We start from the raw sequence: 21,970 nt of genomic DNA on the forward strand, positions 1-21,970 counted from the left end.
AATGAACGTACATAGTTAAATTTCTTTAACATCATGGGCAAGAAAATCTTAATTTTGTTTATATATTACAAATGAGTTGTTTCCCACGAAACAGATTTGAACATGTTTATGCAATGGGAATTCACAGAACAATTCAATCACTAACTACATTTCTCTAAATATTATAAGCTAAAGCTTGAATGGAGTGCATGTCATCTTTAAACCATTAATGCTGGATAAGTACAGTTTTAAAAATATTTTTAAATGCAACAATGAAAATAAATGTGTAAGAAGGTAGCCGTGTGTATGCTGTTTTCATGGTGCAGCAAAATCAGATGATAATTCAATCAAATGAAGAAACACAAATAGTAATTTACTTCATAAACCTAGCAGGGTTCATACTTCGGAAAAACAACTTCCAGTTTGAAGGAAAGAATTTCTTGCAGGTGAGAGGAACAGCAACAGGCACTAGAATGGCACTATCTTAAGCCAATATCTGTTTGGACGAGCTTGAGCAGACCTTTCTAAACAAACAACTTATCCTCCCAAGATGTTGACTTTGTTTCATTGACGACATCTTCATGATATGGACTGCTGGGCCAGATCCTTTACATAAATTTCTAGAAAACCTCAACATATTCAGTTTCCTGCAGTTTACCCATACAGCTCCCCATGTATACATACAGCTTCCAACACAGACATATTGTTTCTAGATGTCACCGTTAAACTGGAAAAAGGTTTACTGCAGACTGGAGTTCATTTTAAACCAACAAACACCTACAATACCTTCAATTCAACAGTTGCCACCGTAACAAAAGATCCATCCCATTCAGCCAAGCCATAAGAGGACAGCGCATATGCTCCAATGAAAATGAATTTAACACTTTCTACAGCACCATCACGGAAGCTTTTGCACAATGGGGATACCCACAAAACTTAGTCCGGAACCAAATCCTGGCTTGCCCAATCTAACATTAGACCCCCACCAAATCTGATAAGTTCTTGTCCCTCACAACAACATTCAGCCATGGCCTACAACTGAATTCCATATTAAAAGATGGCTTCAAAATTGTACAAACCTCTTCTCACACAAAGGGTTTCTTAACGTTTGCTCCCACTGCCAATTTCAAACAACTCCCTAATCTGAAAAATCTGCTTGCTAACCTCCTGATTTCAACACACCTAATTATAAAAACTATTCCAACACAACCCAAGATTCATTCCCAAGCAAAAACCAAAAGTTCAAAATATGTCCCATAAACCAACCTACTGACACCTTCACAAGCTCATCAAGAGAGGTGGTATTTAAGATAAAAGGATACAACACCTGCTCTACAGAAAATCTAATTTACCAACTTCAATACTAACACTGTCCAGCAAAATATACAGGCCTGAAAACCAATAGCCTAAGAACAAGAATGAATGGGCACAGGCAAGATGTCAAAGTAGGCTATAAAGAAAAACCATTCCCTCAACATGCGGCAAGCCATAACGTCACAGACTTCAATAACTGTTTTAACTCTACAATAGTAAAATCATTACCAAAAGACTGTAATCCCTCAGAGTTAAGAAGATGGGAACTTACATACCAGTGTAAACCTGAGATAAGTCTCTCCCTACACTCCTTTCAGCAGACTAACAGTTTACATGGATATTTAATATAGTACTTAATACATTGTCAACAATTATAAAGTGATAATAGTGTCTATAAAAAGTGTATTGGCAACACTGCTTCCCACACTGGCTCTGCAACCCAAAGTGAATAGACAACTAGAATGTTCTCTACTTGTTGAGAAAGATTGCAGTGCTATAGAATATTTCTGATTACGTGTAAAATATTTGTACTTTTATGTGTTCTTTCAATCAGTGGACCCTACAAATGTAATTTTCAAGGTAAGCCTTCTAATTTTCTCATCAACTAGTAACAATCCCTGGCTTTCAGCACTATTAATTCAAACCTAACTCATAGAATATTTTATATACTAGTTGGAACTCATGTAGTATACAATTCTCCCATAAGGAACTGATCATTTTCTTAGTAAAAATTTTTGTAAAAGCAGTTTAATTTTCTGGGTTACTTTTTTATGGTAGAGTTACATTAAGAGAAAGCTGCTGAGAAATGTTACTTATTTGTTTTAAAAAAACCACTCTAAAATCTTTAAGAACTATGAAAGTTACTTACGAAGGTAGTGGAGCAAGGAAAATAAAATAATACAATATATAATAAAAAATTTTACATGAGTCGTTTACTAGGTGTCTGTTCCCAAACTGACAAAAGATTTGTTTAATAGTGTTTGAGGATTGACGACTGACAAAGGATTTATGGAATATTAAAATGTTATTTAGCAAAACACTGAGCTTGTTTCAGTTAATAATTAATTAAGAAACAAAAATTAATAGAGAAGAAGAAGTGTCAATGGAGGAATTGGGCCTCGAAATTGTCCACTATGACAGCACAGCTGATCATTCATCATCTCAGTGCACAGGTTTATACCAAAAACCTACATGATTCTCTAACCCTTGACCTTGGTTCATGTGATTTAGTTTTGTTTCTATGAATGAGAAGGGACATCAAAGAAGAGTGTTTGTGCAATGTGGATGAACAATTTCTTACATCAACTGTGATAAAAAATTAAGAAAACGATAACGATCTCACAAAAAATTGCTTACCCAGGTCTCATTCATAGAAACAAAACTAAATCACATGAACCAAGGTCAAGGATTAGAGAATCGTTGGTTTTTTTATATAAACCTGTGCACTGAGATGATGAATGACCAGGTGTGTTGTCATAGTGCACACATTCAAGACCTAATTCCTCCATTGACACTTCTTATTCTCAGGAACATTCTTGTGACAGAATACTGATTTCTTGAAGCTTTTCCTAAAATATGTACACAAGTTAGTGTTTGATTAAAATAATAAAATAAACAATATAAATACACAAAGTAAGATATATAAAACAACAAAGTGTATTACAACCATAGGTATATTATTGAAACAATATCTCAAAATATCAATAAAATGTACACAAACAAATATATATATATACAATAAAATGTAGATCCAAACATTTTTGTTTGATTTAAATCTGATTTGGAATACAAAAGATAATATAAACTACTAAAACAAGAAACAAATCAAATTTATGTATTGATTATTGGTCTTTCAATAAGTATTAATTTTGGACAAGCATGAGGGCTTAAGAGTAATGTATGTGTGAATAAAAATATTTATTAAAACTTATATTAAAATTAAATTACAATGAAAAATACAAAAATACAGATACAACTAAATATTAGATGGATGAATATTTTAAATAAAACACAGATAAATAATATGAACAAATTGATTATATGATTTATCTTGAGGATACACAAACACAGATTTATCTTTACCTTATAAGCAAATCCATATGAATGATTGTATGATTATCTTGTGCGAATTCACAATCATAGACTTATCTCTCTTTCATAAATAAATCCATCAGCGATGGGTTATTACTAATTTTACAAGTAAATCAATTATTATGAAATATAAGATATGCCTTAGCCATTTGATGACAAAATCTGATCAACATGAACTTTCACCATTATTTGAATTTTTAAAATCTCCTGGAATCCCTTGTTTTTAAGAGGGTAAATTTACATTTTATGTAATATTAAAGTTTTTAAACTACTCTAAAACTTTTGAGACAGTACTAAAAGGTTAAGAGAATAAATTATTGTATGATTGATTCAAAACATATATAGACCGGTATCTTAGTTATAATAATTAAAATGAATGCAAAATGTTTGATGAAATGAAACTCTGTGGATTTGACATTGTAATTTACCTGATTTACTTGTAAAATTGCATGAATCTACTACATAGTACCATGACAGTAGTGTTTTTTCTTATCTTTATATGTTTTATACGTTGGAAAAAATAAATCAGTGTATCTATAAACTCTGTTAGGAGTTGGGGGAAACTTGTAACAGCGCATAAAAAGTAAAAACCAGTTTTCTGTGATCAATGTATGAGCTGTACACGGATTTATGTGGAAAGCTCCAAGCCAGCCGTGACTACAGCTAAGGAGAACGCTTATAGTTAATTTTATTGTGAAGGGTACTTTGTCATCATAACTGTCTTGAAAAATTATAATTCTCAACGTCATAAGTCAAACCATTCATTAGTAATAATTCCAGCCCTTAAACTTTTTGAATAAGCCAAGTATGTTACAAGTTCCCTAATCTACCATAACTAAATCAATGGCTTCAAACAATCAAAGATATAGTTTGATTTATTTCTTAGTCATTATTTAATGTTCTTAAAAAAAGTATATACTATATTTTTAGTTTTTAAAATTAGACCTAGACAAGTCAAAATTGTTAAAAAAAATATTAACAAATAATGATCACTAATTCATAATAAAATTGTAAACTTGAAATCCTTTAGTTATAATTATTGAGTATCACTGAATTGAATAACCATATAACAATAACCTGCTTAATCATGACTGAAGTATAAGCTCAAAAATATTGGTGTTTTAGGCACAAAATACCCTGTTACTCTTATATAAAATCTAGTTCAGAATGACAAAAGTCTAGACCTATAAACAATTGTATCAAACATCTACGTCAATAATATGATCACAAAATGAAATATTATTGATCATAGAATCAAGATCATAGTATATGATCTAAAGTCAATGTAACAAAATTGGTCCATAAATGAGATCACATTTCATTGGTAAATTTAAATATTGTGAAAATTTGGCAGTATACTGTACTTGTATTGGTGAATGGAACTAAAAAATCATGCGTCGTCGCCGGAAATCCTGCAAAGAAAAACTTTTTTACTTTAAAAAATATGAAAAACACATTTGATGATTAGAATTCTACAATGAAAATAGTGGTTTTTGTAGCTCGTAAGCTTCATACACTGAGTGAAAAAGTAATGACAAAGCCATGGTACATGTCAACATTTTTTTGCGTTAAAACAAAATTATGAAAAAAGACAGGAATGAGATCAAAATGTGATGTTTCATAGTAACCTAACACTCTTAATACAAGTGTCTGATTTTCCAGAGGCTTTCAAAAATAGTAATAAAATATATTAACACCTCATTGCTGGTCCATTCTGAGTAAGACCAAATACTCTCATTGTGCTTCTACGCCATAAGGTGTCTGCTGCAGTCAACGTGTTAAAAGTCTCATTAGAAGTGATTTAAAGTTATTTATAAGTGCTACCCTCTTCACTCCTGTTAAACATTTGAAATTATGACTTGTAAAATGTTAATAACTTGAAATAAACTGTATTTTAGAGTTCTATTAGTTTAATAAGTTAATTTTTCATTACAAATAGCCAACACTAAATTATCACAACGTTTTGAGGATTGGAATCTTCGAATCTTCATTGTTACCAAAGTGGTTTAACCTAAAAAACTTTTTACGCAAACTTATTGAGGGTTTATAAATAAAATTAGCAGACCAACCGCTAAAAGTCAACCTTCGGTTGAGGATAGACCACTTTAGGTACCAATATTAAAAAAAGAACTAACTAGGAACATAAAAAGATTATAACAGTTAAACAAACCTCAACCAACAAAATTCGTACACACCATGACACTAAGGTCTAGGACCCAAACATAGGGCCAGAAGGGGCTTGCCCCTTCCCCTTCCTGACCATCGCCTTCCTTTATTATTGTTTCAGATTGAAAAAATAAGTCCATCATTTAAAAACAGCAATTCTTAGGAGACGGTTAATTACCACCTAATTAGCCTTTTGCTAACAATATCAAAAATTTTTGAACGTTTAATATACAAGCAGCTTCCCAATTACGATGAAATAAACATGCTTTTAGACAGTGAACAGCATTGCTTTTGATCCAACCGATCTGCTATAACTGCTATCACGGTGTCCTTAGAGTCTGTAATTAGTTCCTTAAATAAAGTTAAAAAGCTGATGGGATTTCTATGGACCTCAGCCTTGCTTTTGACAGTGTCTGCCACAGGAAGTTCATGGAAGTTCTGTGTTTTGTTTTGCTTTTTTTGTATTTTTGGAACGGAAGAAATGTGGTTCCAGTCTTATCTTACTAATAGATGGCAATATGTTCAAGTAGATCACTTTTCTTCAAACAATAACATTAATAAGTATGAATTGTCACTCCAAAAGGCAGAGTATGGAGTTCCTCAGGATCAATCCTGAGCCCTTTGTTATTTCTCTGCTATTTGAAGGGTTTACCTCCAATGGTCCCTGATAATGACTGCAGGATATTCATATACGCTGACGATGTAAGTTTACTCGTTATAGGACCAAATAATGATGCAGTGGAACTGTCCTCCTTTGTAAGCTTGTCTTCAATTTATAAATTTTTTCGCAGTTATATTAAATAACCAAAATCTACCTCAACTATACAAAATTTTTAGATTTGTTAATTAATGAAAATTTAGGGTGGGATTTACATCTTAAACATGATTAAAAAAACATATCTTCAGGTATATTTCCGATCAGAAAATTGGTTATGTCTCGTAATTTAGAAACATTACAAATCATTTACTTTTCTCTGATTCAATCCCACATCGTGTTTAGCTTAAGTCTTTATGGTGCAACTACTAAAACAAATCTGGACAAAATTCTCCTAGCACAAAAGAAAAGCTGTTAGGAAAATATTAAAGCTTAAATGGAGTGACACTGCCAGGGCTGGTTTTATTGAGCTAGGTTTTATGACAGTGTATAGTATATTCTACAAACAGTATTTCATTTTAAGGATTCAAAATTATCTATTTAACAATTAACAGTAACTCATGGTTACAATACTAGAAATCGGAATTTAATTGTTTTGTTAAATCCAACTTTAGAGATCTATTAAAAAAAAACCAAGCTAAATGTTAATTTTTTTTAAATTACCTCTTTACATTAAAATTGAAGAAGGATCTTAAACTGTTTAATGTAGCCTAATTGACGCAATTCATGTACTAAAATATTGAATAAAGAGATATTGATTTATTGATAACACTATGCGGTGCCGATGAAAGAGCCGACATCGACATTCTTGTTAGTATCTCACTATAGCCAGTGCTGGTGTCATGTGTGATTCTCATACTTGTGAATTGTGCTCGGGACTTGCATCCTGTGCAGTGACAAGGCCTGGACTGGACTCAAAGCAGCTTTTGGGTATATTCGAACCCTTTCCTTTCCCTTCTTTTCTTCTTTCTATTCTTTATTTTTTTATGTACTAATACCTCCCCTACCTGACGAGAATAGATTCAATCCTAGAAACGTTGTGTTATACCTTTTGTAACATATACGATGTCAAATGTCCGAATTCCTTTTAAACTTTCCATCGTCAATAATTAAATTTAAATAAAAACTAAATTATCTTTAAAAAAAATTATTTGTGTTAGTTCCATATTTGTATTTACAAATTATATACGCCTGACTGTACTTTTTTAGTGTTTTGTTTACGTTTGACAAGTGCATTTTTAGTTTATGGATACACACAATTGAATTATCTTAGCAAAAAGATTTGTAATGATTAAGTCAGTTCCTTATTTGTATTAACAAATTAAATTATGTACAATACTTAAAAAACAGCCACAAAAATGTTATTCATTAAGTTATCTCCATGATCTTTTTTATTTGTTCAGAAATATATAGTGTATCAATTAATGATTGTGAAAGAAATGTTGAGTTGGGCCTTCAATATTCTTTTCAAACCAAACTATAAAACTTTAGAAAACTCCAAACAGAAAGGTAAAAATTGTATTTTAAATTTTGATGAAGATAATTGTAATATTGTTTCTAATACTAAAATTCTTTAGAAACACAACAAAGCATATTCTAGTTGTATATGATCATTTAAAGCAATTATATGAATGTTTACAAAAAACTTTGCAAAATGTCTAAAACTGATCTAGCAGTTTCAATACATGACACTGGAGAACAGGCTGTGAGCAGATCACCTGGCAGTGAAAGGTGAAAACTGTAATCCTGTTTTATTTCTTACCTTTGGTCTGTACTCATTATAGTTCAGCTGCAATCGTTCCATTTCAGCTGCTAACTTCTGTTCAGCCTCAGATTCTACCTGGCTCCATTTCCTGTCTTCTTCTGCTTCCTCCTGTGCTTTTCTTACTTTTTCACAATTGTTTTCTGCTACCTGCAAATGTGGTTGATTTTTAATTACAGTTCTTTTAGTTTACTTATGCACGTGTACGTATAAGTATGTGCAAAAACATGCACAAATGAAAACCTGTTGTTTTATATACATACAGGGCGAGGAAAAATATAATTATGTTCTCAGATTGGCAACTGAAAGGTCTTAGCTATATAAATAATGAAGTGAAATTCTAAAGTCATGTAAAGGATGTTCTATTCCAAAGATATTAGTTTAAGTGTGATGAGATTCCACAAATAATTCATAAAATAACCACTGAGGTTAATAGATTACCTGATTATCTAATTGGCTACGGTACTGTTTTTGAGACTGCTTAACTTCCTGTTCCTGTTCATTGAACTGTTCATACAGCTGATTCATCTCTTTTAACAACCGCTCTCTGTCTTCAAGGGCTTCATCTCTTGCATTTGAGTTTCTCTTCAATTTATCTTCAATCTAGTAATAGCAAACAATAAATTAGTACAAAATATTGTACAACATAGTATGACAGTATTTGATTTTCAATTAAAACTAATGCTTTTTACCAACTAAACTGTAACTGAATATTTTGATATTATAGGTACCCCTTAGGGAACACAAAGAAACATTTTAAAAACATATTGAAATAATTTTGTTTGATTGCGAAGGCTACATACTTTTTTTGTTAAACTTAGGTGTTTAACATAAAAAAAACTATTACCGGTTTTAGCCATTATTATTGAAAAATTCGATGGCATATAAAAAAATTTTGAAATTAGCTGTTATCATGAAGTATTAAAAAAAGAATGAATTCAACATTAAATTACTACATAAAGTTTCATTAAATTGTATGTACAAATGTCTGAAAAAAAAGTAAAATCTTAAACATTACTTTTTTAGTTTAGTGAACAAATCATTGCAAAAAAATATAAAAATGTACTTAAGTACATACATAGATGGTGTATTACAGGAAAAATAAAAAACTATATGACTCTAAAATACTTATTAAATATTTGGCCTTACTTAATATTTTACTGTCTTATGGTCTTTTATAAAAGTTTGTGATATACTAACATTTACACACCAGGTAATACAATTAAGCAAAATAAAGCTAAGCATTGTCAATAAATCATGTAAAATTGATCAATAATATCTTTATTTACATATTCATCATAAATGGTTACAGAACCAATGTATACACTGAAATTAATGTAATATAAGGTTAGATTAACCCGTTTAAAACTACAAAAAATGCAAAGGGGAAAATCTGTTTCAATTAGAGTTAAACATTTTTGTTAGACAAATATTGTAAGTAATATAATGAAGACATTAAAATGAGCTCTTATGGGCATTTAAAAATTGCTGTGATTATTATAACTTTGTACACCCATTCATCACAAATCCCATAAGTTTTATGTACATATATTTTCAACTTCCTAAAAATACAATGTTGGAACGAAAAGGATTAAAAGAATAGAGAAAATTTAAACAGGGTAGCCACTCAAAACCTCTTTTCAAATTCCTGGGTTTTTCCCAGTTTTCCTGGTAGAAAATTCCTGATTCTCTAGTCCATTTTTAAACAACTATAATACTGTATTTAACCTTTACACCGAGTGGAAAGGTAAAGATTTATCGTCACCAGCTGTATTTGCAAGAAATACCATGAAGCTGCATTTCATCTCTAGTGATAAGCGAGAAATTGGTGATGATTCATCGCTATCACCTATTTTTCAGCTCCTTAGTTTTATCTTTGTGTCTTTCAATGTGTCGATATAACATTGTATATACCTCATAAATTTCCTTTCTGTGATGTTTGGAAATACATATATCCAATCTGGAAAAAATAAAAGAACAAACAATTACCAACAGAGTGCAGATCAGAGGTCTGTGAACTACAAACTTTTGGTACAAGACAACGATTTTTCCAGTACACAAAGTCGGTTCGGTACAACCAAATACCCTCATCTGAGCTCTTTGACATTTTGGGAAAACACAAGCCTAAGAAGGCCACGCTACTTCAAAGGAATTCGCAGAGATTCAGGGAAATGAATATATTTTTACAACTACAAGTCATATCCTCTACCTTCTCCTTTTAAAACAAAGAAATGGTAGCTTATTAAATGAGCTTTCAGAATATATTTAATTTACATAAAATATATAGATATATATATTTAATTTAAATAAAATATATAGATATATATTTATGTACAATTACACAAAGTATGTATAGATAAAATACAAATTTGGGATCGTTTGTCTACCACCGAGCAGCTAACATCCGCGCATAGAACCGGAAGACACGCTGGCGTTCACAAATACAGATATGGAAAATAAGAAATATTATTTATACATCACGTTATTTTGTTACTGTATGTTTCTAAATAGTGTTTATACATAAAAAATTACAAAAATACGTGCAATGGGTAATTAATGGGTAATAAATGGGTAATATGTGCAATAAAAGCAATGGGTAATTTGCGTACTGCCGACCAGTTGTCCATGAATAGACAACAGACCATGTGCCAAAATAAATATAGAAAATGCTAATCAAAATATTATTTGTTGATTTGGTTATCTACCTACATGTTTCATACAGAAAGTAAAAAAAAATTATTAACAATCGACAATTTGGATAAAGCCGATCAGCTATCGTCAGTGAATAGACTGATTTGGATTCGAGATTCAGTTTCCACATATCACTAGATGTAATACTGTGAGATCTTAATTTTCCAAGCGTATTTTAAGCACTTATTATACAAAAAGAATATAAATAATTAAAAGCTGCGGTACTGAGTATCAGAACGGATCCATCTCTAGTTAAAATTCCAGAGGTATCATAAAACTTCACGCATGGTTCCCGGAGCCTTAAATGCAGGCATAATTCATGTTTTTCCAGATTATCATCGTTGATGGCAGCCCTGGTTAAAGACCTGTGAAAGTATCGTTGCTTCCGAATATATCCCACTGCCGGTTAAAATGAAGATTGCATCATTAATTATGAAGTGCAATTAATTCAAGATCTGTACAATAAGTAGACAGACCAGAACCCTTGTTGCCCCTAGAATACGAGCACAATTAATGTTATCAATTACAGACTTTTGCAGACTTTTTGCAATAATTTGTGTATGCCCTATACAGATAATAATATGATAAGTAAATAAATACAAGAAAAGATGTGGTTCAAATCACAACGTTTTCATGAGATTATATTCATGGACTACAAACCAACATGACGTAAGGCTCTTTATTTACATTGGACTATTTGGTTTGAACAGTTCGAATACTGCCCAACCGATCATGACATGTGCGTGGAAGTTGTTCAGATGAAAGATTGATCAGAGAACTGATGAGATTTCTACCAGCCTCATAAAAAAACTGACATGTGCGTGAAAACTGACGTGCGTAGTAGATTCGGCCTGCAGACTGGTGACAATATTATGCTGCACTTAGAAAAGTAAAGTTATGAGAGAATTTGTGCAACTACTGTATAGCTGTGTGTTGTGAGAGTCAATATAAAGTCTGTTCACACACGGCACTGATGTCTCTGCAATGTTTATAATTGAAATTTTAATGGCTGACACTGCTCTCCTGTTCTTGCAAACAACTGTCCAACACTAGTTGCGGCAGGGATTGCGAGAGCTTTTGCGGCCGGTTAGACAAGCGATTATTACTGTCGGACACAAAACTTGCACAATTTTTTGCCACTGTAAACGCAGGTATTTAGTCGAGGTTTGGATGGGACCACAATATCATCACTTTCTTTGTTTTTGTACATAATCTGACATCGAATAGGAACTTGTGTGTGAGGAGCAATCGTTCATAGAGGCCTCAGCCGCGATACGAGTAGTAAGTGATGGGCGGTGAGCATCTTAGTGGCGACTTAAAGTTTAATGTTTGTATTGGACATATGGACAACACTCGACACTGGCCACAACAAATGTGAGCAGCAGCATGGTGGTAATACACAATGCCACTGATCCGCCGTCTATTCCAGACATTAAATTTTCCTCCAGCCGCTCAGTCCTCAGCTCACTTTGTCAATGCTGTGCATCAAGTCAACCCAAACTTCTTGGGGTTACTTGTCGCAAACCCACTATTCTTCACTTCTCCAAAAGGTGTCTTATCAGGCATGGTAAAATTCAACTGATATTCGGGTGTATTCAAAAAACCAGGTTGCTTATCTTATCAAACAGGTGATAATATTCACCGAACTGAACTCTAAGCCTGTTTTAGGGTGAACTCAGAACATTTTAGCCCTGCACAATATTTCTAACAATCGTCTTTTCAAAATGCCATTAAAAAAAAAAAAAAAAAAAAAATAGAGTTGAACAATTTTGTTTGGAGACCCATGTGGGTGACTAAATAAAATTTAAACACAAACACTACCACTTTTCTGCTTGCAACTACCGTTTGTATAGTGGTCGAGGCCCAAGATGATCGGTCGGCCGACTTTAATTGTCCAATGAATAGTACGATTACGGGCGCTTGCGACGACACAGGGGTAGAAGTAACCAAGATAAACTCCACTACATTAGTGGAAGCAGCCATCATCAGATGAGGCTCACAAACATATGTCGATCTTCATTCACAGTTTCTAATACCATACCAGTTTCTAGGACCATATCATGTAAAATACAATGTTTTGAGGAAATCAGGTTCTGATTCAATGAGGACTAAAATTATTCTTGATTACAGAAGTTCATGGAAAGGGAAATAATGTTTTTCAGACTTTCCTGGTTCTAAAGGAGATTCCCGGCTTATTCCCGGTTGGGTGGCCTGCCTGTTAAATAATGAAAAAGGTAAAAATATATATTTGTTAAAGCATGACAAAAACTAAAATTTAGTTTGACTTAATGTAATTTTTAACCACTCACTGAATGTTTTTAACTATTTATTTGACTGAAAATTAAGTGACCTGCTGCTTGATGATGTTCAAAACTTCAGACATAAGACGGTCTCTAGCTTGTCTCTCCTGGGCCCATTTGCGCTCCTGGATCTCCCATGTTCGCTTAGCTTCCTCACTGTAATACATCAATTATTCAAATTTAGGTGTGAAATGACATTCTAGAATGTCATTAGTTTATGTCTTCATAAAAATAAGGGTAAACTAATTGAACAGTACTAAAAATAGTGAACAAAATTTTATTCTTAGGCTTACACGGATTATGTCATGACTACCATTTAGATTTTGTATGATTATATTTAATCAAAAAAGTGGTAACACAATTAAAATCCTGGTATATTTTGGCCTCATTATGGAGAGCGATCTTCAGTCAAAATGTTTTTAGCCAAAACTGGCAGGGCCAGTAATTCATAATAGTAGTTTGTTCCATCGTTTAACTGAAATGCTTCATAGCCAGGTCAAAATATTTTAAAATTTCAATAATAATGGCAATTTTTCAACATGTATGGACTGAAAAATTTAGATGATGGTCAATACAAAATTTTGTTTTTTCATCAAAATTATCCAAACAAAATTAATTCAATGAATAAAAATAACTATTCTAAGCTTAAGAATCTCACAAAGTTATTGCCCTCAGTACAGTAATAAGACTACTGAATGTAGGAAATATTTTGTACATTTCTATTGACAATTTTTATGTATGAAGCACCTCAGTCATTAGAGGTTAGAATTAATTTGAATGTTTTACGTGGGAACTGAGGACAGGGTCATAATAAGTTAGGGACAGACAGTTACTGTTTCTTTCCACACAGTACAAGTACTGAAGCTATAAGAAAGGCCCTCAACATTTAACATACCTGAATGTTTTATGCTGTCCTAATTGATTTTAAATGTAAAGGCTTATAGCTGTGCTTCATGCTATAAATGTTCTTATAAAAAAAGACAAAATGTAAAAGATTAAATGCAAAGGACTTATCCAAAATTATTAATCGTCACTGATATTTTCATTTAAATTATAACGTCACTAATATTTAGTAGTAAATTTATGTACTTCAGAAATAGTTACATTTCATTTTGTTCTGAAGACAATTTTTATACAAGAATAAAGAACTGTATAATATAAATGACAATTTGGAACTTTATCAAATTTTAAATACATAAAGAACACACAATTACAAGTGTAATCATATAAAATAATAAAGCAGAAAGCTAAATCAAACAACTGCTTTAATTTCTATACAGAGAAAAACTAATGCATATTAGCAGGAAAGGGCCATAGTATTTGAAATTTATTTTAGTGTACCAAAATAATAAAGCACAAAGCTAAATCAAACAACTGTCTTAGTTTCTATACATACTACTTCAGTATAAAACTACAGCATACTAGCAGGGATTATTAAAATTTCCACTTTAATGCACCAAATATACTTTGCTGGTATAATTTATGATACTGTAGTTATCTGAACGTTAAATTAAATTAATTCTGTTTACTGAAATTATAAATTGTCAGACTAAGCAGTCATCCCAATAAAAACATGGAATAAAATGTTAAAAAGTAAAAAAGATACATATATCAAATTTAATTTGTACGATTACAGTCTGGTTGTATTATTACTACTAATATATTTAAGAAAGAACTTATCTACATACTAATAAAAATATAAATGGAATCATATACTTAACACCAAAATAACAAAAATTTCACTATTGCTAAAAAGGGTAATTTACTAAATTAACTACCAAAGTGCCTTAATCATTTGTTTAGATTAATTTTATGAAATACAACATTAAAGAATTTCCTAATGTTTTGAAGTTATTTATAAAACTAGATTCTTTTATGTATAGTATTAGCAATACCTGATTGACAGTTAATGCTTAGTAATGTAAAAGGATTATTTCTATAATATTACTAGTGAAGACCTACTATATTGTATATTACACAGTGAAATCCCTTCATAATGTCTTGTGCGTCTTAAAGTCTTTCTGTTTATAGCATTATTTTTCCATTCCAGCAAATAACATTATTGGTTACAAGGTTGGTACATAGTTTTTCACTTGTAATGCTTTCAGTCAAGTTGTTGCACATGAGTTACAATATTAGTTTTGTGTTGCGTGTTTGCCAGCTTCATGGGTCCATACATCTCTTCAATAATTGAACCAAAAGTGTTAAGCATCCCGGCAAAATGTCAACCATTTATGTGAGTGCTAACATGAAAACTCTGAAGGAAGCCACCAACAAATGTTATAACAACAATCAACTTTACTATCCATAAATATAAAATTCAAGGCCTATTTTCATATCATAGGTGAAACAAATTTCAATTTAAATAATTTTTAACAATTAGTTGTTTTACATCACTAATATGGAAATAACACATGACAAATTATATTATCTATAAATGTAAAATTCAAAATCTAAATAAAAACCATTTAACATATTAACTGCAGCGGACAGTCAACACTATAATCCCGGTTGTCATAAAGACATGACTGGTGTCCCAATGAAAGTGTTTAGAGAATGAAATTTTTAAGTCATGTCATTAATACTTACAAAAACATATACTCATATTCCTTCTGCCGAAGCAACTCCCGTTGTCTCTGTGTCTGGAGCTCTTTCAATGCAACCTCCATCTCTTTCTTGGCAATTTCTCTTGCCTTAGCTTTAGCTCGTGCTTCCTCATTGAATTCCTTTTCTAGTTTCTCCAGCATCTTCTGGTCTTGTGCTATCTCCTCTTCCATTTCTTTTGCTTTTTTCTGAAGCTTCAGCTGGTACTGCCGTGTCCAATAGGCCCTGAAATAAATATTAATGAACAACTTATATGCTTTGAAACAATGACGTAGCCAGCAGGAGGGTCCAAGGAGTCCAGACCCCTCCAAATTGTTTATCCTTTTCAATTACTTTTAGCAAATGATTATTATTATTATTACTATTATTTAAATAATTCAGTATTGCTGACATGTACTGTGAAAGGTCATTCTCAACATTGAAACGGGTCAAAAACTTTTTAAGGAACAAAATGGCAAATGGGCGGTTGACTGCACTTGTCTTACATGCTGTCCACTACGAGAAAATATTGGTCGTCTTGACCCCCCCAAAACTTTATCCTAGCTACGTCCTTGCTTCGAAAGTGAGATTAATAATGGAAAATTAAACTGAAACAACTGAAATAGTCATGTGACTGGAAGTGAAGATTAAAAAAAGAACTGCTACCACCCTTACCACCTTTGAAATAAGAACGTTGTGACATTCAATCATTTTCAATTAATAATGTAATTAATCTGATGTTAATTAATTAAAAGCATTAATAGTTTAGTATGAATCTACCAGTATGTGAAATTAATACAGTAACATGTTTCAATAACCAACCTTATGACTTAATCCAAAAATCATTCTTAACTTACGTTAGTTCTTTGTTGGCCTGTTTTTGTTCAGCTAATTTCCTCTGGGTTATCATTTCTTCTATTTCACTTTGAAATTTACGCTCTTCTACTTCTTGTTTTTCAAGTTCTTTGTACTTTTTCACACTCTCTCTAAAACATCAGAAACAATGAAAATAATTTTTTTTAAACATAAATATTTCATATAAAAATATTATGATTTCTGAATTCTATTTGGCAGCATATAGTGAGTGAGCCACATTAATATTTTATATAAAAATAATACAATTTCTAAACTCTTTATAATGCCAGCTAGTTAACTCTTTATTTGGCAGCATATTGTGAGTGAGCCACACTAATGAGAGTAGGCACAGTCAGGATGGTGTATCTAAATGGATACATGCTATGAAAAGGGTTAACCAGTTATTATGCTAGCTAGTTAACTCTTTATTTGGCAGCATATTGTGAGTGAGCCACACTAATGAGAGTAGGCACAGTCAGGATGGTGTATCTAAATGGATACATGCTATGAAAAGGGTTAACCAGTTATTATGCTAGCTAGTTAACTCTTTATTTGGCAGCATATTGTGAGTGAGCCACACTAATGAGAGTAGGCACAGTCAGGATGGTGTATCTAAATGGATACATGCTATGAAAAGGGTTAACCAGTTATTATGCTAGCTAGTTAACTCTTTATTGGCAGCATATTGTGAGTGAGCCACACTAATGAGAGTAGGCACAGTCAGGATGGTGTATCTAAATGGATACATGCTATGAAAAGGGTTAACCAGTTATTATGCTAGCTAGTTAACTCTTTATTTGGCAGCATATTGTGAGTGAGCCACACTAATGAGAGTAGGCACGGTCAGGATGGTGTATCTAAATGGATACGTGTATTTCATGTTTGTCCTAGGGCAAGTAAAGCCAGAGAGGATTACATTGGAAATTAAAATGAAAAAAATTAATAAGAAAACCTCATTAACATATTTCACTATGGGAAATAATTGACTAAACAGGATTGTTGATGGAGCCAAGTCTCTTATTTTAAGTAATAATAGCTCCTGTTTGTATTTAATACCGTTATATGCTGACCTATATTTGAATGTTTTGAGCAGATTAATCTCCATTCACTAATGAGAATCCAACATTAAAAAGACTTCCTTTTATTATTACTTACTCAATTGCTTCCATTTGCTGTTTCATTTGTCGCTTAAGCCGTTTCACTTCTTCCAACTTCCTCTCTTTGCATAATTTCTCGTACTGCTCTTCCTCTTTACGTTTCAATTCTTCTTGCTTGGCTTGCAAAGCCTCGTCTTCCCTTTGTTTCTCTTTAATAGACTCTTTTTCCCTCACTTGATCAATCCAAGACTTCTTCATGAATTCCAAATGCTGTCTTCTTTCCAACTGTAAAAGTATAAAATATTGAAATTTCAAACATGTTTGACTAAAAAAAAACAATTCTTTAACCCTTTTAGTGCCAGAGATAAATTCAAATTCATGTTGGAAACTGCTGAGTTATTTTTTGTGTGATTATGCGAAAATTGCCACAGGGTTTTGGACGAAAACGCAAGGTTTTAGAAAAATTTACAAAAACATTTATTTTTGATCATAAAAAGCTCCCTTTTTACTTCTTTTTAAAGGAAAATGAATTATGTATCAGAAACTATTTAACATTTAAAATGTTATATAATTTTTAAAATTAAAAAACCACTTTAAACTGCAACATTTCCACAGAAACAAAATAAAAACCAAGTTTGAGGTAAAATAACTATTATAAAAAAAAATTATTTTGAAATTTCAATACTTTTATGATACAGAGAACTTAAAAAAACCCCAAAATCATGTGTAATAACCTAATATTGTACCATAAACAAAATTTTTATAAATAGTTAATTGCCAGAGAATTTTTACTAAAACGCAAAAAACTAACCTAAAATTTATTTTTATTATTAAAAGTTCCTTTTTAATTCGTTTGAAAGTTAAATAAATTTTCCATCACAAAATATATAATAAGATGTTTAGATAATTAAAAAAATCACTTTAGAACAGTGACTTGTTGACGGAAACAAAATAAAAATCCAGTTTAAGGTAAAATAACTAATATAAGACAAATTTATTTTTAAATTTTAATACTTTTATAATAAAGAGCATTTAAAAACACGCTAACATCATGTGTAATAACCTAACATTGTACAATAAACACATTCATAAAAATTATGCAAGCGCTAGAGGTTTGTTTTGCTAAAAAAAACACAAGGTTTTGAAAAATATTCAGTTAAAATTTATTTTGCACCATACAAAGTTTTTTTTTATTCTTTTCGAAACTTCAATACTTTAGTGATAAAAGCCATTTAAAACAATGCAAAATTATGTGTAATATAATACTAATTACTAAAACGAAACTCAAAACATAAACATAACCTTATTCAGGCAATTTTCAAACAATCTCTACAACACTGTCTTTATGGACACTCGGAAGTGAGTGTCATCACTTTTTTTTATTAATTTTAATATCTAATATAACTTTTTTTATTTATTCTCTTAGGACAAGAAGCTTATAAATTGCACTTAGTCCTGTAAGAACCTTTGCGCTGCTTCCGGAGTGACAGGATATTCAGGATGGGTAAGGTTAGGGAGTGGGGGCCGCCTCCTATCGAGATCCATGAGGAAGAATTAGAGCACTACATCTCAAAGTAATGTCCCCGTGGAAGAAGGGGAGGCCAGCTCTGAACCAGTCAAAATAGGCAGGGGATGGCATACCCTTGGTGAGGTTAGCAAGAACCTCTAAGGTTAAGGAATAAACCCCACCAACTCCAACAGTCATCTCCCACAGTAGACTAGACCTATCGAATTGCCCATGAACCCTAGAATCTCGATATATTCAGTTAGTGATTTGCCGCTCCAGGACATCCATAAGGTTGCCCAGATTGAAGTGACACATCGGTTTTTGCTGAGCCCAGTGGTGGATTCAACTGGAAGGTATAAACCAGCCAGACGTGATCCCTGCGGGGTACTCATATGACTTAGAAACATTTTAAATTAATAAAAAAATGTACGGGGTACTCATATGACTTAGAAACATTTTAAATTAATAAAAAAATGTACAATCATATAACCTAAAAAAAAACACTCCACTACTCGTCACAGCACCGCGATCGCCATCGCGATCCAACTGAGAAAGTGTGTTTTAGTTAGTTGTTTACGTCACCTAACAGCATTAACACATTCACTGCTGAAAAATAACGTAAAACTCATGCACCATGCTAAAATATTTTTTTACAAATGAAGACATCAATCAGCTAAAGGAGCTAAGGCCAAAAAAAAATTATCATTTGCGAGTATATTGATACCTAAGGGATGTATGAACGGACTGTCCCATGCATTGGCTAAAAGAGCTAAGGTCCAACGCCATTATAAAACAGGGGAAACAACGTGCGCAAACTGGTTGCGCAGTAAGAACCATGGCTTTTTGGGCGCCGGCTTAAGGAGCTAAGAACCAATCAGCTTGAGGTGGTGATATTTTCGACATCACCTGTTTTATTGCATCTGTAGAGCTTGTTTACATCTCAGATGTTCTTATTGTAGTTTAATATGATGAATGTTGATCCTAATGATTCAGCTGCTTTTTGAGATTGGAACATAAAAAACAGCTCCTTTTTAGAGAGAAAAGGGATGAGGAAAGCGAGATATAAGAGGAGAAACCATACGGTAAACTCAGAAGAAGAAATTGAAGCCTGTAAGACTGCCAACCGGAACAATGAGGTTTAGTTTATAAAAATTTAAACTATATTATGGATATTATTATTGACGCTTTTTAGGCTTACAATATTATTAAAGCATAATGTATAACTTTTTATTAACTATAACTTAAAACTTATATGTTTAAAAAAAATACAATAACCTTAAATCTAACCTCACTTTACTTCAAAGCCTAACATGTTTATAGCCTAATCCTTATGACCTTCTAACGTTGCTTTATTAGTGCTTAATCGTACTTCCTCTATCTCATATAAAAGCGTGTACCCACATAAATTACTTTTCATATTATTATTAAGCCTAATGATTATTGTTTGTTCCAAGGACATATGCCAAATGCTAGTTATCATGCCGGGATATTTCTTCAGATGAAGATTAAAGCTCCACCAAGAGTTCTAGTCCAAGCTCGATGATGGAAACGCCCAAGGGAAATTATTTATTCGGCCTTGTTGATGTTTTACCATATTGGTAGACGAAGGAAATTTTTTTTATGGACGTATGAAGAAGCTGGACAGAGTAGGGAGACAAGTTTACTGTAAGCTACACAGTTGACGAACGGTGATGGAGGAATTTCATAAGGTATGTTAAACAGGACTTTTATGAAACATATGTGGTATTCAATCAAGCAAGAGGCTTGAGAATATAGTTAAAAAAGATATAAAAGCAGGTGTGAAACTACTTTCAAAGATAATCGAGGAGTGGTTTGGAAGACCTACAAAGTACACTTTCCAAAGACCGTTAAATTAAATTGTATAGAGGTTCATGTAAACTGTTGTCCAAAGAGATGAGAGCCACTATGGGCGGAGAAAAAGTCCAATAAGGAGTATTTGAGGCAGTGATTTAAATGTACCTAAGATGTACAAAGCTTTCTTGATCAAAATTTCCTGGACTCTCAAATTAAAATTGAGGTTTTATCGCAAAGTCTTTAGGAAAAGATTTGAATCTCTCTTTGCAGGTTGTAGTCCCACACGAGATAGATACTTGTAAAACATGCGACTTGCTTCAACATTTGCAGTCCAAAATCTCCTTGATGCTGTGGAAGCAAATTAAGAGCAAAAAGAGATTTAAAAACTGCATCAGTTACAAGCTGAAAGTGGCATTTGAAAGCAATGAAAAAAAAGATGCTTTGGATAGTGCTTTTGGCCTTTGTAGCACGAAAGTCAATGTCGTATGGATTTGCAAAAAAGTATTTCCATTGCCAAAAACTTAACCCACAGTGAAATGTAATTATTCGAGGCAGCTTTCGTGGCTTCAACTTTGGTATTCACGTATCCAATTAACTGAGATGATGGTATCCTGTGATTGTGGCACGAGGGCCATATCAGGAGAGGTGGAAGGAAACCAGATGGACGTTCAATGTCTGCTAGAAGCGATCAATTCTGGTTACTTTGGATTCCAAACAAAAAACATTTGACTGTTTGGAGTTGATAAACTTGTGGGGGGTCAGTTAAAAAATCGCATGCTTGTTTTCCCTTTACTTGATGCTGACAAATTCAGGTTTCTTTGATAAAATTAAACATAACTACCTTGTTTGAAGTGGCCGGTCATCAGCACTCCCGCCACCCTCCTCACGCTTCATCCTCACACCTCCTGCAGTCACTCAGAGACTCATCCATGTCTATAATCGAGAAAAGGGCTAAGGTGTGCAGAGGCAAGTTGTGGAAGTTGTAAATGCCACAGTTATTTGTCATCACTAGATCAGCAAAGCCTCACACTTCTCACAGTTCACTTGGACATGAAAGAGCGCAGCACATGCTGTCACTCTCGATATTGATAGTGCTCATTCCACAGATTTCACAGTTCTCGACCACAAAGGCATTGAAAAATTTCTCACCACAGC

The 21,970-nt window shown here is 32.5% G+C and overlaps 1 protein-coding gene across 2 annotated transcripts in view; it reads right to left on the reverse strand.

Moving 5' to 3' along the window:
* Nucleotides 1-2,198: 2,198 nt before the first annotated feature.
* LOC124369017 (trichoplein keratin filament-binding protein-like) overlaps nucleotides 2,199-21,970 on the reverse strand; it is a 36,472-nt gene continuing 16,700 nt past the window's right edge. For both annotated transcript variants that reach the window (XM_046826677.1, XM_046826678.1), the window contains exons 5-11: nucleotides 17,552-17,778; nucleotides 16,399-16,527; nucleotides 15,548-15,787; nucleotides 13,009-13,114; nucleotides 8,409-8,570; nucleotides 7,968-8,117; nucleotides 2,199-4,796 (exon numbers count right to left, since the gene is read on the reverse strand). In XM_046826677.1, the coding sequence (XP_046682633.1) occupies nucleotides 4,767-4,796; nucleotides 7,968-8,117; nucleotides 8,409-8,570; nucleotides 13,009-13,114; nucleotides 15,548-15,787; nucleotides 16,399-16,527; nucleotides 17,552-17,778 (1,044 nt within the window). In that variant the 3' untranslated portion in view covers nucleotides 2,199-4,766. The remainder of the gene's footprint in view (nucleotides 4,797-7,967; nucleotides 8,118-8,408; nucleotides 8,571-13,008; nucleotides 13,115-15,547; nucleotides 15,788-16,398; nucleotides 16,528-17,551; nucleotides 17,779-21,970) is intronic.

The sequence above is a fragment of the Homalodisca vitripennis genome, chromosome X (genome assembly GCF_021130785.1).
Source record: "Homalodisca vitripennis isolate AUS2020 chromosome X, UT_GWSS_2.1, whole genome shotgun sequence".
Classification (NCBI taxonomy): domain Eukaryota; kingdom Metazoa; phylum Arthropoda; class Insecta; order Hemiptera; family Cicadellidae; genus Homalodisca; species Homalodisca vitripennis.